Source organism: Actinia tenebrosa, unplaced genomic scaffold (assembly GCF_029948245.1).
Source record: "Actinia tenebrosa isolate PJP-AT-01 unplaced genomic scaffold, QUT_ActTen_1.0 PGA_scaffold0__85_contigs__length_37466705, whole genome shotgun sequence".
Classification (NCBI taxonomy): domain Eukaryota; kingdom Metazoa; phylum Cnidaria; class Anthozoa; order Actiniaria; family Actiniidae; genus Actinia; species Actinia tenebrosa.
In genome coordinates this window covers 21,203,870-21,219,033 of record NW_028292569.1, presented here as the reverse complement: position 1 = coordinate 21,219,033, position 15,164 = coordinate 21,203,870, and the positions used below count along the sequence as shown (strand labels likewise).

At 33.8% G+C, this 15,164-nt stretch overlaps 2 protein-coding genes across 2 annotated transcripts; one reads left to right on the top strand and one right to left on the bottom strand.

The window, feature by feature from the left end:
- The first annotated feature begins 7,705 nt into the window (after positions 1-7,705).
- Positions 7,706-11,906, top strand: LOC148913763 (uncharacterized). The gene is made up of 6 exons (XM_089035426.1): positions 7,706-7,987; positions 8,566-8,701; positions 9,429-9,619; positions 9,925-10,069; positions 10,464-10,523; positions 10,903-11,906. Exons 1-6 carry the CDS (start codon positions 7,907-7,909, stop codon positions 11,661-11,663), a joined length of 1,374 nt encoding a protein of 457 aa, XP_088891552.1. The 5' UTR covers positions 7,706-7,906; the 3' UTR covers positions 11,664-11,906.
- A 1,307-nt stretch (positions 11,907-13,213) lies between these two features.
- On the bottom strand, positions 13,214-15,067 carry LOC148913762 (uncharacterized). The gene is made up of 4 exons (XM_089039428.1): positions 14,870-15,067; positions 14,744-14,803; positions 14,015-14,148; positions 13,214-13,355 (listed from the first exon to the last, which is right to left on the bottom strand). Exons 1-4 carry the CDS (start codon positions 15,065-15,067, stop codon positions 13,214-13,216), a joined length of 534 nt encoding a protein of 177 aa, XP_088895554.1.
- Positions 15,068-15,164: the final 97 nt, after the last annotated feature.

The window sequence follows — 15,164 nt, the reverse complement described above, 5'->3', positions numbered from 1 at the left end:
ACTGCTTTGGCGCAAAGCTAAACGTATATATTCTTGGTAAGATTTTTTGTAACCGATTAAGGATATTGATGCCACCCAAACTGTATTGTGTACTACTTACGATTACGGGCAATTTTCTTGTCATAATATCCAGTTACAGATTATATGTTTTTATACAAGAAATCAAAGAGGGCTGCACTCGATCGGTTATAAATGTGGCAATCAGTCAACTACTCATATCAGAGCATTCGTTTTGCAGATAATTTGGATAACAAATATTGAAAATCAAAGACATTCTTTACCTTGCTTAACGATTTCGAAGAATCTTAAAAGCAACAAGATGAAAAGATGCTGAGATATCAAAAACACCATCGCTTTCAATGTTTTGCTTAACGATATAAATAATCAATTTGACGGAGCCAGTGAAGGATCTTGGTGGAAGGGTTATGGAGACTTTCAACTTTCGAAACTAATTTATAAAATAGAAGGGATGCATAATGGGATATATGAATTATGATATATGACCAAGAGAATTTGGTGATCATAGTTATGTTAGCAAAAATAATAATAATACTGATGTATTTTTATGAACCACTTGCCCAACTGCACTCCTCCTGCTCTTAATATATACTTTTGTTATGACTGGTCCTTATAGTACTGGGCTTTTTTTTTTTTACTTGTGAAAAATATGCAAGAGTTTTTTGAAATACTTACCAATTGTGCATCGAATTCTCCGTGATTCCCTTGAAATGAATCAAAGAAAACACTCAAAAAACATCCATTTATATATATTCTGCTGTATTCAAACTTATAATTCACAGATATAGCTTCACATATTGATAACTCTTTTCTGTGTACAGTATAGTAACATGTTTTCAGTTGAAATGGGAAAGGGAACTTCTTTGAGACGAGAGAACTGCAAATACAGGGTCGTTGTATGGCGGTTTCGCTAATCACACACACACAACATAAATATTTATTTATTGTTGAAATTTCTTATAAATTCGGATCCTAATCTTAGTCGAAGTTGTTATTCGAGACTTTGAGACAAGTTTCTTAGTCTATAAATAACAAACAATTAATGTCTTTGTCTATTTGTTTGAACTAACAGGTTTTTGACCCAGTAACTGAACCTGAAATACGTGGTGGTCTCTTTGTGGTAAACTGAAACAGAAACCTTGCTTTTTGACAGGTTTGTTTTTATCATAAAACCCCCTAGATATATGTCTAATTTTAATCAATTACATATCAGTATTTAATTGGAGCAGAAAGGAAACGAGGAAAACATTGCAAGTGGTGAGGCTAGGGTTTAGGCTTCAATCTCGGTGGAAAAAAAAAATGCAAATCAGAGATTTGATCGATTTGTGCAAGTAGTTACTCGTGTTTGAAAAAAGATTACAGACAGCTTAAACTTCGTTTCTTCCGAATGTGGAGTAATTACTTAATTACGTTTGTCATTGCATATTAATTATAGTGCTTCTGAGTTTGGAATTATTCGTGTTTTGAAAGTTAAGTTGTTCCGTTGAGCGAACCAAGTTCGAGCCCGAGTCAAGTACGAGTCACGAGTGAACCACGAGTCATATACAATTTTCCCTAATTTTTTAAATTCTTTTAAAAGCAAAAATTGAATAGAGCAAGACTTTATAGGAAGGCGTTCAAGGCTTAAACTTACCTACCGTATTAATATGAAGGTTATCTTAATAGCCAAGTTTTTACAAAAAAAAATCCGCATTCTTACTGGTCTTAAGAAGGTTTAAAGAATTTCTCAGGATCATTTCGCAGCTTAAAGATGTAAAATTTTGTCTTTAAATGAACAGAAAGTCGATCCAAACATCAGTTCGCCATTTTTAATTGTCAACACAGGAAATCCAAACACCATCCAAATCAAACCGTTCTCCCCCCCAGACACCAGTTTATAGTATCCAGTCCCAACGTCCCAACCGGATTCAATATGGCTACCCAGGATTGCTCTTTTTTAGGTAGAAAAAGTAATCACAAGTTGGATTTGACTATGAGGACTAGTGGAAACAAATAAGGGTGGAAGACTGTATTGTAATTTTATTAACAAACATAACTCATAAACCCAACTGTGCTTTTGTCGAAGAATGAAGTTATTACTGAGTTATTTTTATCATTGCATACTAATTATATAATGCTTCTGAATTTGGAAGTATAAATTTGCCTGCGGGATTTCTGTGGGTTAGTGGCCGAAAATTGTACAACCCCCCCCCCCCCCCCCCCCCTCTGTAATCGAGACCCCAGTACTCCAATGTCAATATTATACACATACACAAAAATACATATATACTCTTAACTTATTTGAAACTAAGTTGATGTTAAACTATGTGCAAAACGCCAAATAAATATATGTCTATGTCTACTCCCCTGCTATGCAAATACCATTAGGTATCGAGAATGCTATGAAATTAAACACAAATGAATGAATGCATATATAGACATTTTTATTCCTTCTTATTAATTGGAAAAATGAAATAATCAAACAAACAAACAAACAGTCATTCTTAGTAGGTCTCTTTTATTTATTATTTATAGTAGACGATAATTATTTGCATTTAAAAATAGACGATAGACGACAACTGTTTGTATTTAATATTTCATACTATAATTATCAAGATAAGGTAGGTCACACTTCGGATTCTGTACTGAAGCGGCTAACGTCATGAACATTCTTAAAAGTTTCATTTAAATTATATTGACAGCAATTGGAGACGAACGAAACAAACGTTCATTAATTCGGATGTACATTGACTTTTTCTCTAAAAACGTTTACAGCATGATCTTTTGATAAAATGAAAAGTAAAAATTATAATTCGTCGCTTCAGTGTATACACTATTGAGAATAATGCAAGAAATTATCGAAACGCCGAGAAATCTAATTGGTATGATTTTTATAGCTAAATGTATTAGTAAGGATATATTGTTTATCATTCCAGAAAAACCAATTCATATATAGGCTCTACATTGTCACCACGACGTGCATTTTGGCTGCAATCAATCTCACTATATGCGTCACGTTCTGATAATGGTGGTGGGATGACTTCGGTTGAATGCAGAAGATCTAATTCGGCATAGATGATCTGGCCTGGGCGCTGAAATAACAAAATAAGTTATAGGTCAACTAATACAGTCATCGGGGACGGCATCACTTTCATACCTTTTTCTTGCTCCCGTCTACCTGGGCATAGATCGGTATGTCCCCCTGTTGTCTTGTTCTTTTCTTTTTTGACAAATCAACACTTGCATATATGGATATGTCATCTTCTATAGCCTCCAGAGGCAAATAAGGCATTCTAAAGTCAACGGAATTGGTTTTAGTTCTTTAAAATATACGTCTTCGGAATATAATCAGATTTTGTAATCGAAACATAAATACGTACTCATTTTCTGGTTGTTCTTTTCTATCTGCTGATATAAATATCCTGCACTATAATAGTCGTTCTTGCAGTTGGTGAAATGGTTATATTTTTAAACCTATGGCTTGCATGATTAGGTTATGAATCATGACTGATAAATTGTTATAATCACTGAAGATGTTTGATTTGGATGTTGAAAAGGGTTAAGAAGCAAAATTCAAGAGGGAAAAAATAAATAAAAGAAGGAAGGACATCAAGAAAGCGTTGGGGATGCGGATGTGATAAGAATTAAGGTGGCTGTGATGTACTGAGGAGCAGGAGCAGGAGCAGGAGCGGGAGCAGGAGCGGGAGCAGGAGCGGGAGCAGGAGCAGGAGAAGAAGGACAACATCAATAAGCCTTTTCATAGTTTAAGAAACAATTCCACTGCGCATGCGATTTTATCCCGAATTTCTCACCTTTAGTCTAAACCTTCTTTTGTTCTTAATTAAACAAAAGGTGAGAAATTCGGGATAAAATCGCATGCGCAGTGGAATCGATTCTTAAACTATGAAAAGGCTTATAAGGAATGGTAATAATAATAATAGTATTAATAATATTTTTAAAATGTAATTTACTTTTGTTGTTACTGTACTTTTTATAGATTATTACAGTAAAGATAATAATTATCGTTATCAAGACAAACATTACTGCTCCACCTGCTGCCACTATATAATAAAATGATATCCTTCTTGTCGATCTTATTGTCTCCTCCAAGAGAACCGCTAGTCTTGTCTACAACACAAATAAAATATGAATAAGGAAATGAATATAAAATATATAAGAAATTTTAAAATTTAAGAGAAAGAAAAAAATAATGAATACGAAAAAAATGAGATAAAGATAGAAAAAGTTCGCATTAAATTAAAGAAAGAAAAAAAAAAAAAAAAAAAAAAAAAAAAAAAAGAAAGAAAAGAAAAGAAAAGAAAAAGAAATAAGAAAGAGAACAGTAAACTCATACGAAATGAAGAATATGAAAAGTAGAATGAGAACAAACGAAAAATTTTTTTTATTTGCGCCTGAAAGGGAAATTATTTTTGATTAACCTTTTACTTTGTTGTTCCCTTGGTGTTGAAACTACTACATTGGTTAAATTTATTGAACTTATGTCTATCGACTTCGACGTAGACATAGAAACTAAAAAGAAATAGATGCATAAGTCTGTAGTAATTCAATTTACAGCTCAGTTTTGTGTGTGTGCGTGTGTGTATGTTTGGAATTATGTTTTTCAATTGATGTTTGTTTCTTTGTTTTACGGATTGATTGATTGATTGACTCCATTAATTAACTATAAATATACAAACAAACAAAAAAGTATAAACAATTAAAAATAAGCAAAAGATAACGTAACGACGTTTCGCAGTCATACTGACGTCGCTTTCTTTTGTTAAAAACAAAATCACTTAAGGAATATATAAAAAAAACAAAAATATCTAACAACCAAATAAAACGAAAAACAAAAAATACTCATTCAATACCCGTTTATGAATTGATTTTCTAAGTTTTCATTTAATTTTCTATTCTTCAGATTTTGTTTGATTGTTCGTTTTCCTAGGTTGGCGGTTGTTTGTTACGTTGCTTAGTTTACCTCGGTTAACTGTTGATATCAAGCTTTGTATATGGCGTGGTTTTTCCGATGGTAATTTAGAAGTTGGAAAAGCTAGAAAAGACCAAATCACAATTTATTTCATTTCTCATGTGCACTGTTACAAAGGGAATATATAATTGCATATTTTTTAAAAGAACCCTTCTCGCGTTCCGTTGCTATTAGTTGACACTGATATCATGAGGAGCTTTGGTCAAAAAAGTTTACTTTGCATGAGGTCTTTTTAGGTGTGAAGTAATGTCCATCGTTCCTTAAGTGTAAGTGTGTAGGTGTCAATCCTTCGTACTGCCTTATCCACGCAAAATATCACAAATAGCACTTTCGACGACTTCATAACCCTAAACCGGTGAAATAGCGAGCTTGTTTCATAGAAATAAATGCCGTGCTTTATGTGTCGCGCGCCTGTATATCTTGATCAAGTCTGCCTCTCGGCTACAGTAATCGTTTTTTTTTTCTAGAACATATATTCAAAAGTCGACGTGCTTAGTTCACGTTATTTTTATTTTTATTTTTATTTATTTTTTCTTCTTAATACGATAAAGAAATAATTTCCGTTGTACGCTTTCTAATCGTTAACAAAATATGCCAAATCCGACTATTGATTAGAATTTTCTGCTTTGATATGATTTCATTCAGGACTGATTCATCGTAGAGTCGTTTTACTCTTCTTTATTAGTCACAGAGTCGAATGCTTGATAAAACAAAAACAACATGAAATATGAAACTACTGTAGTTTCATAGTAAAAAAAAAAAAACAACTGCTCTAATGCAATTTTTGACTGCGATACCTTGAAGGTGTCGCTAAACGTAACATGAAACTACTTTATGTCAATCAAAGTTTAAACTTTTTTGATCAAAGCTCTTCATGATAATACCATAAATAAAATGATAAACCATTAACACTATGAATTAAAATTCCACCGGCGAGGCTCATCCACAATTTTAGCTTACGATTAGTGCGTCCTCAATCATCATGTATTTCCACGATAAAAAAAATCTAGAAACCTTTTTTTGTAATTTTTGACGTACTTGGTTTTCGAAACAACTTTTTGAAGATTGTTTTCGCATAAAAAGAACCATAAGAACCATTAAAAGGATTAAATGTTTCAAACCTGTTTGGGTGACATTGATGATGTGTTCATCATAACCAAGTAAATTTTCTGCTTTACATTTGTACAACCCATAGCTGCCTGCGTCTATGGTTACTAGTTCCAAGACACCAACACCCGTAACAGTATGAGATCCTGTCAATATTGATCGATTACGGGGATCATACCACGTGAACAGAGGAGAGGGCACGCCATTGGCCAAACAGTATATCGTGACTGTACCATTATTATATGAAGAAACTGTGTCATTTGACTGGACTACATCTATTTCTGGTTTGTCTGTGAAGAGAACGAATTGATTCTTCCAATATATACCTTCTGATATACGTTCAGAAGTTATTGGCTCAATTTACACCCTATTCACACGATCTAAATGGCTAATACCCGGCTAAACTAAATTTAGATCAATGGGTCGAAGCCGTCTTAAATGATCATCTAAGTCATCTGAGCAACTAATTACATATTCATATATAATTCGACCAATCAAATCTCCGCGTTGTCTGTGGACTAGAAGAGACAAAGTCCAGGTTTGATTCTCGCTACTACACTGTATTATAAATCGATGTATCATGGCCGAAAGCAATACAATCAGGATGCTTTGCAGCCAACCTGATTATTGGAATCAGAAAGCAGGAATTGTACAAGAGTTATTTTAGATTCCTGTTTCAGAAATCAGAAAACTTACTTTTCGGCACTGCCTAGATATATTGTATAGGCGAAAATACAAGTTTGAAGGAGGGAATGCAGGATTTTGGATTTCCGTTTCCCGAATCAGAAATCGCATTTCTGTTTTCTGAATCACGAATCAGAAATCACAATCTTGCTGACATACGACAAAACACCACGTGTAGGGGAGGGGTGACCACTCGAAAATGCTCTTACTTCCGGTATCAATATCTGCGCTCTATCACCCCACCCCTAGTCCAATAGTTGTAGCTGTCGTTGATCTTCCGTTAAGATTACCAACCACGTGAAAAAGTTATACTTTTTGTTAGGATAACTCTCTTTAAAATACCTTTCCACGTCCCGTAAGAATTATTGATAATAATAATAATTTTATTCTAGCGCATTACATAATATCTCAATGCTCTTACAATATAGAATAAATCAATAAATAGTGAATAAATGAATAAATATGTATATATACACTGCAATAATAAGAAGAAGAAGAAGAAGAAGAAGAAGAAGAAGAAGAAGAAGAAGAAGAAGAAGATAAAATAAGAAGCTATCAAAATATAATTTTTAATTAACTATTAATATAGTTATTTATGCGTCAAATAGGAATGTCTTAAGTTTAGTGGATGGAGTGTTCGTTATGGATAGCGGCAGATCGTTCAATGTTTGTCTAAGCGGAAGATCAACGACAGCTACAACTATTGGACTAGGGGTGGGGTGATAGAGCGCAGATATTGATACCGGAAGTAAGAGCATTTTCGAGTGGTCACCCCTCCCCTACACGTGGTGTTTTGTCGTATGTCAGCAAGATTGTGATTTCTGATTCGTGATTCAGAAAACAGAAATGCGATTTCTGATTCGGGAAACGGAAATCCAAAATCCTGCATTCTCTCCTTCAAACTTGTATTTTCGCCTATACAATATACCTAGGCAGTGCCGAAAAGTAAGTTTTCTGATTTCTGAAACAGGAATCTAAAATAACACTTGTACGATTCCTGCTTTCTGATTCCAATAATCGGGTTGGCCGCAAAGCATCCTGATTAATACAAGTAGAAATCGCAAAAGAACATACAACAAAATTAACGATGTTCAGAGATCAAAGCTACAGGAGTTTTATGATGACGGCATGAAAACATGCGCTTCCGTCAATCGCGACAAAATCGATAAGGCAGCCGAAGAAACAGGACTTAGTATTGAGCAAGTCAAGGTGAGTTATATTACTTTGTTCGAGTCTTAAATTAGGCATTTAAACTGATTTTATTCCCAACATCTCATAGCTATATCATTGTATTTGTAATCGATTCCATCCCTTACTTAGTTTACTGTATGAAACAAAGTCATTTTTCCTGAAGGTACGGGTCAATTGTTAAGCTGAATAATAATGGCATGTGGGGATATACGCCAAACTGACCTCAACACAAAGCGTATTTTGATACACTAGCAAATTTTCCTTTAACAATTGTTGTTCCTATAAAAGAGTACCATGTTGATAAAAATCTGGCAAAGAGTAAAAAAAGTTGTCGAGTTTGGAATCTTCAACGATCTTCAACGATCATCTGGCACGTACTGAAGCAGTCGAAAGCCAATAAAACAAAAAACTTCTTTTCTTAAAAATAACAAGACAGCTAAATGCGAGGGAGGAATTTCTCAATACGAGCATGTAAAAGAAGAAATTTCGTTTAATTTAACTTATTACCTGGAGAAAATGGTGGGAGAAGGGGGAGGGGAAAGGTATATTTGCCATCTGAGTAGTTTTTAATGAATTTAAATATATCATACTTGTAGAAGTGGATTGGAAATGCCAGACAAAAGGAAAAGATTAGTACTGGGAGCCAGCCAGCTCCAAAGCCAATCAAGATACCCACTGGATCACGTGGCTCACATTCCTATAACATGTTTTGTGCAGAATATTTCAAGTCAGGTCAGTACTCAACAGCTTACTAGCCTATGATACTTGTGAATAATATCAATGAAACATTTGTGACAAGCAGTAGTGTGTCATGTCATTGAAAACAAGAAGCATGAAAAAGTGCATGCATGATTCTTAACATGCATTTTGAACTAGCAGCCAAAAGAAAGATTTTGGTCTCAGCCATCATTGCCAACAATGCATAGTAAAACAGTGGTAAAACGAAGGATTGTGCACAGTCACGCTTGAAAAAAAAGTGAACAAAGACCTATAACAAAAGGGTTTCCTAACCATTCCCTTCTATTAACTATGCCCCGGAATTTAAAAGCTAGACAAAAGAAATAATTGGGTTTTATCTGCACAAAACGATTGCCAATTTTATTGCCCACATATTGCCATATTGTCCTATTGTTTCAAGGTGAATAATTGACAATTATACCAAAAGTCCACATGCATGGTGTAGTAGTCAATAGCACCTGAGGCCAATGGCTGAATGGGCTTTTGTATCACACATGTAGACCATGTGAGTGTATTTTTGTTGAGATCTAATAGTTTTAGTACAAATCTACTAATCTGTCCTGACTACAATGCTGCAAGCAATATTGAATTTAGCTAGTTTTAAAGAGAAGATGCAAGTAAATAATAGTAAGATAAGTAGTATAGCTAAACATTCCAGGTGTGTATTTCAATAATACATATAAACCTTAATTAATTATAAATATTATTAACTTTTCTTTAGATGAATGCAGGAAAATGTCTTTGCCTGAAAAGAATAAAGAAGCATCCAAAAAGTGGAAGGAAATGACTTCTGCAGAGAAAGAGAAATATAAACTCAATGCAGACAGTTTAAAGTCTCCAGATGTTTCAGAGCTAAACGAGGCTCAAAAATCAAAGCTAATATCTGTTCACAGAAAAAATCTCCTCAGAGAGGTATGTAATAAGGTTTCAGAAATTACATAATGAATTTCAGACCACAAAGTCCTGTAAACAATATTATAAGTCACCTCTTGACTGATAATCAAAGTTACATGAACGTCAGAAAAATTAATAACTTACATGTACAGATGTTTGGCTGAATATAAATAGAAGTAGATTTCTTATTTTAGTCTTTTGGATGAAGTAACATTCAAGATTGCATTACAATCATTTACAATCAAAATTCTTCAGCTGCCTAAGTCCTTTTTTTGGTAACCTCAGCATACTGTAGAAACACTTTTTTGTGTGTAATATTTCAGATAATGTTTCTCGAAGACATGGGATGTGAGTCTTCCATTGTTTTTAAAGACACTTCTGGCCAGGTTTACAACTTTGGATCAAGTGCAGGATTGTCTTTTCTGTCCTTAAATCCTGAGATTAACATCAAATTCAGAGATCACTTTGGTAGGTATAAATTTAAAACGACTGTATCCATACTTCCTTCAAATCTTAACAAAATTACCCTCAATTTGGGTACTTCCTCAAAAACATCACACCCTTATTCATTAGTTGTCATAGTAACCATAAAAACAATGTAGCAAGAGCTGTGTAGGTATATATTAAAGTTTACCAACAGTTTATTTCCAAAATTTATAGCTTGGTCATTTAAAGCTCGGTCAATAACATCATTGGATATCCAAAAGTGTTTGAAATATATATGTTTTCCTATACATTTTGATAGTTACATGGTTTCCATTAAGGATGTTTGTTTTAGTCATAGACCACACAATCCTGTGTTATATATCTATCTAGGTATAGTAAACCTATACTTATTTAATACATTTTATTTGTCCTTTAGTATGTAGTGATGAGAGATACACATACAAAAATGTTCAGGAGCTATTTAATTCTAAATACAGTAAGTGAAAAAGTATTGATAATTCATGGTATTACTGTTTAATCATATTACAATTTCCTTAAGATACTGTATTGAAGAATGGGGTGAAACCTTACTATCAATATGCGAAAGTTGAAAACAAAACATTGGCTTAATAGCCCACTTCCGAGATATGCTTCCCTTATCGCGCACAAAGGTTTCAGTATGAGGCTACATGGGAAATGCTCAGTTATTCGTGACAGGTGGTAAGGATTAATTTAATTTAGCACGTAGCCTCATACTGAAACCTTTGTGCGTGACAAGCAAAGCATATCTCATATCATAAATTGTGAATAGGGACAAACGGGTGTGTGTAGGGATCATCATGCCCTTGGAGTAATCTCATTATTTTCCTTTACAGGTGAAGCAATACAGAAGCCAGGCAGCAGAGTTCCATATCTGCATGGGGGATTTACTGTCGAAAACTTACCAGATGGCCTCCAATTTAAAAGGCCTTTCCATTATGGCACGAATCAGTTGAAAGCTATAATGGAAAACAAAGAAAAAATAAAGTTCGTGATTCAAGCAAAGGACAATCCTGAAAGAAGTAATAGCAGGACTGTTAATTCAACTGCAACTCATCATGATACGTCAGCAATGGTTGCCCTCCTATCCAAGGTGGTAGAGAGACAAAGTGCTGATAGAGTGGTGAGAATGTCCAGCAAAATATCAGAAGAGGAAGTAGAAGTAGCAGAATTATTTCTTGACCAAGATGAAAGACTTCTGCTGAGTGAATGCTCCAATTTCTTTGATGATGATGCCTGGCTTGCTGTTGGTGCCAATATTCAGCACTCCTTTGAAACTCAAGGGATCTATTTACCAGTTTGTACTGAGTCAGAGGATGAGTATTTTTGGCTCTTTTACACTGTGCAGAATCCATCTAAACTAGTGAAAGCTTCTAATAATCATAAGCTGAAAGGCTACTGGCTTGATATTCAAGACAAATCTCAGTACAAGCTCCTTCACAATCACCAGGACTCTCTTATCATTGCCAATTTAATTAGGAATGGAGCACTTGGGCCATTGTATTTTTTACACAAGATGGAAATTGCTGATAACCAGTATTTTAATGTTCCCGAGATATTCAACAATGCAATTATTGCTGCATTAAAGCAAGCATAAATCAATACTTTTTTAATACCAGAAAACACAACAAAAACATAATGAGGTACTAAGTCATTTTGCAAAATCGAACCAAATCTAGCTGTTTTTTTATCATTATCAATCATTTTAGCATCCAATTATACAGCCTTGTGTGCTTGAGTCAAGGGAATTGTTTTAAGTATCATTTAACTGCATCTGATCACCAGCAAAATAATTAAGCTGTTCTTTATATTACACTCAATGTTCATTACTCCATTCTGATTGGACATGAGCAGTACACTTAAATCATTTATTGTACTCTGTATTGTTCCAATTTATTATAAACAACAAATCTTCTCTTACAATTTAGAATTTATAGATACCTTTGACGTTTTGAAAGTTCTCAAATTGGATTCCCACTTGTTCCTATTGTTCAAATTGCACCTGAGATCGTACAAATTTGATCTACACAAATACACCTTAGTTACTCTTATGTGTTACGGTATGGTATGGTTGAGCCACTTGTAACAGTGGTTTTTAACAATAACAAAATTACAGTTGCTTTTCCTTATTATATAATAAGGCTATGCTTTCTTGATGCAGCAATGATTGCATTGTTAATTATCTTGAGGTGTAATATTCAAACACAGGGGTGCTTACCATTTACCTGGAAAAAACGGAAATTTTGGTTGGAAAACAATTGGTGCACCATTCCAATCAGAAAGTTCCTGAAAAAGCAGTCTCCTGATTAAGGTAGTCCACTTTTCCCATTTTCCCCCGGTTCTTCTGGTAAATGCCTGTACCATTTTTCGAAAGTCAAAGGTTCCTCCTCTTTTCTTACAATCAGTAAATAGATTTCAACCAGATGTATTGGTTGAAATGGTAAGCACCCCATTTTATCTGAAATTGGATTGTTTTTACAAGACACTTTTTTGTAATATTCAAAATGATTATCTACAAGTTATAAGTAGCACTCTAAGAATGATTTTTTTAATTTATTTGGAATGAATTGATTGGCCCAACATTTTAATTTAAAAATTAGATGCTTGTGTTGTGTAATTTTTCCTCAGGTTGGCCCTCAAAACTGCATACACTTTGCAGTGTAACTCAGCTAACTGTGGCCACCCAACTTATTTTTTACCAATGCGGTTGAATCCTTTACCGCCAAGTTTTTCCATCAATTAAGAATTATCTTTAAGAAAGTGTCCAAAAGGGAACATTGCTGTTGGTGAAAATGGTGTTGCATGTTGCTTAGTAAGCTGGAAATGTCTGGTATTTATAGGTAAATTGTGCCAGCAAAGAAGGAAATATACTGGAAAAATTAATTAGGAAAATGTTATGGTTATGACCTTTTGCTGATTGTATTCACAACACCCATGCATAGTACATTTTGGGCCAGGAATGCAACATGTAACAAAACCTTCAATAACCTTATCGATGTATAAACAAAAATTTTTTCAATAAATTTAACTATATTTTCAATTTTAATAATTATGTAGAGGATATTACATGAGATATCAAGTTTTCCACAAAAGAGAAAACCTGGTATTTCATCGATATCTATATAATAAATTGTAATATACTCTAATTCAAGATTTTTTGTTAATCAGTGATAGGTACTTTTTAGAACCCTTCTTAATTGCATGGACGTTTGGCAAGTGGTAATCATAACATCGTCCAACCCATGTACATCCCTTCAGTGGGCAACATATCATAGACCTCTTTTTACTGCTGCAAAAGATATACAAAAAATGCAATCAATGTCATGAATGCTATCCTTAAATTATTACATTGCACAAATGATCATGTAACAGAGACATAAACCATAGACAGAAAAAAAAACCTAGAAAATCCTGGAAAAAAAATTAGATAGTACAACTCTATACAACTAGCAAATAGAATAGCTACATGTATATTAATGACCTTTAAACAGCTTCTCTTTGAAATTTCAAATGTTTCTTGGTGTCCCCAAATGTTCCCCCAGGAGATAAATTACTGTGAGGTGTCATATTGGGGGTTATTTTTAGATAGTCTTTACTTACAAATATCAAAATGTGATTGTGAACGGGTTGGAAATAGAGTTGCACGTAGGAAGTATAGGTAATGAAATACAAAGTCATGTCACATCACTCATCATTTGTTGAGTAATTGAAAACAATGTTTTAATTCATTTTTATCTTTCTTCTATATTTAAGTTTTATATCAATTCTAGAAGAGTATGATGCATGAATGTAGAGATTTCAGACTCAAAGGGCATGGTTAAGGAACTAAAAAATTGATGCAAGTGATGTCATTCAATCTGTAATTTATCTCTTCACTTATTCATATATTTTGGTGTCATAAAGTTTTAACTTTTTGTGATGCTTAAGCTTATATTATAAAGGACTTACTTCTTTTCCTTTTCCTGATTGCCTTGTGCCCTTTTCTGATTCTTTTCTTTCTTAAGTTCCTCTATTTGACTTTTACTGAGTTTATGTGCATGCCTCATGTGGTTTGAAATATTATTATATTCCTTTTTGCAAATCTAGAAATAAAGTGAATAAATAATCCAAGGTCAAAAACGTTTAAGACCCCTAAAATGTGAAGGCACGAGAATGACAGCTGTATATTTCTGACCTATTCCCCAGTTAACACCTATTAAGATGGATCTGCTATAATTATAATTTAAAGAAATGACTATTTATCGCCAAACTGATATAGACTTATATAAGCATTAATAATCATAAGAGCTTTAAATTACAGTATTACTTTATAATTGTTGTATATAAAGTAATCTTAAACTCTTATTAGCTTTATTTTTACCACAATTGTAAATTTTCTCGCGCGCTGATTGGTTAAAAAACGTCGTAAATAAGAGGCCATACCAACAAATGGCGTCATGCAAGATTTCGTGCAGTCTATTTCCTAGAGTTTTGTAGTAAAAAACAAATTTACGATGGTTTAGCGTGGTATGTCCTCTTATTTACCACGATATGACGCCAAACGTTGGTCAAAATTAGTTATGGACCCACTCGGCTTACGCCTCGTGAGTCCATAACATTTTGACCAACTTTTGACGTCATATCGTGGTAAATAAGAGGACATACCACGCTAAACCATCGTAAATTTGTTAAACTTACACTGCATGGATATTTATAAACCTTTCGATGTATTTCTTCTCCATTCTTCGTCTCAGCCTTCTGTGCAGGATCATTTAAATAGTCCATAATCTTATGAGACTCATTGTACATTTTCATTTTTATTACCTCCGATGACATTCGAGCTCGAGGTGCAGGTATTGAGCCCACTTCTCTGATTCCGTGGAAATGGCACACTAGATTTTCCATGAGACTAAGGAAATTGCTCCTATACGACAAACCAATCTCCTTTGCCACTTTTTTTTCTTGGCGAAGTTGACCGATAAGGTCAATAGCATCGTATCCAGATTCATAATGGAAATACATTTCTTATCTATAAAAGCGATATAAGAAAGTTAATTAAAATGATTTGGTTGTGGCTGAATATCACTGACAATTTTAAAAAACACAAGTATTTTAAAGG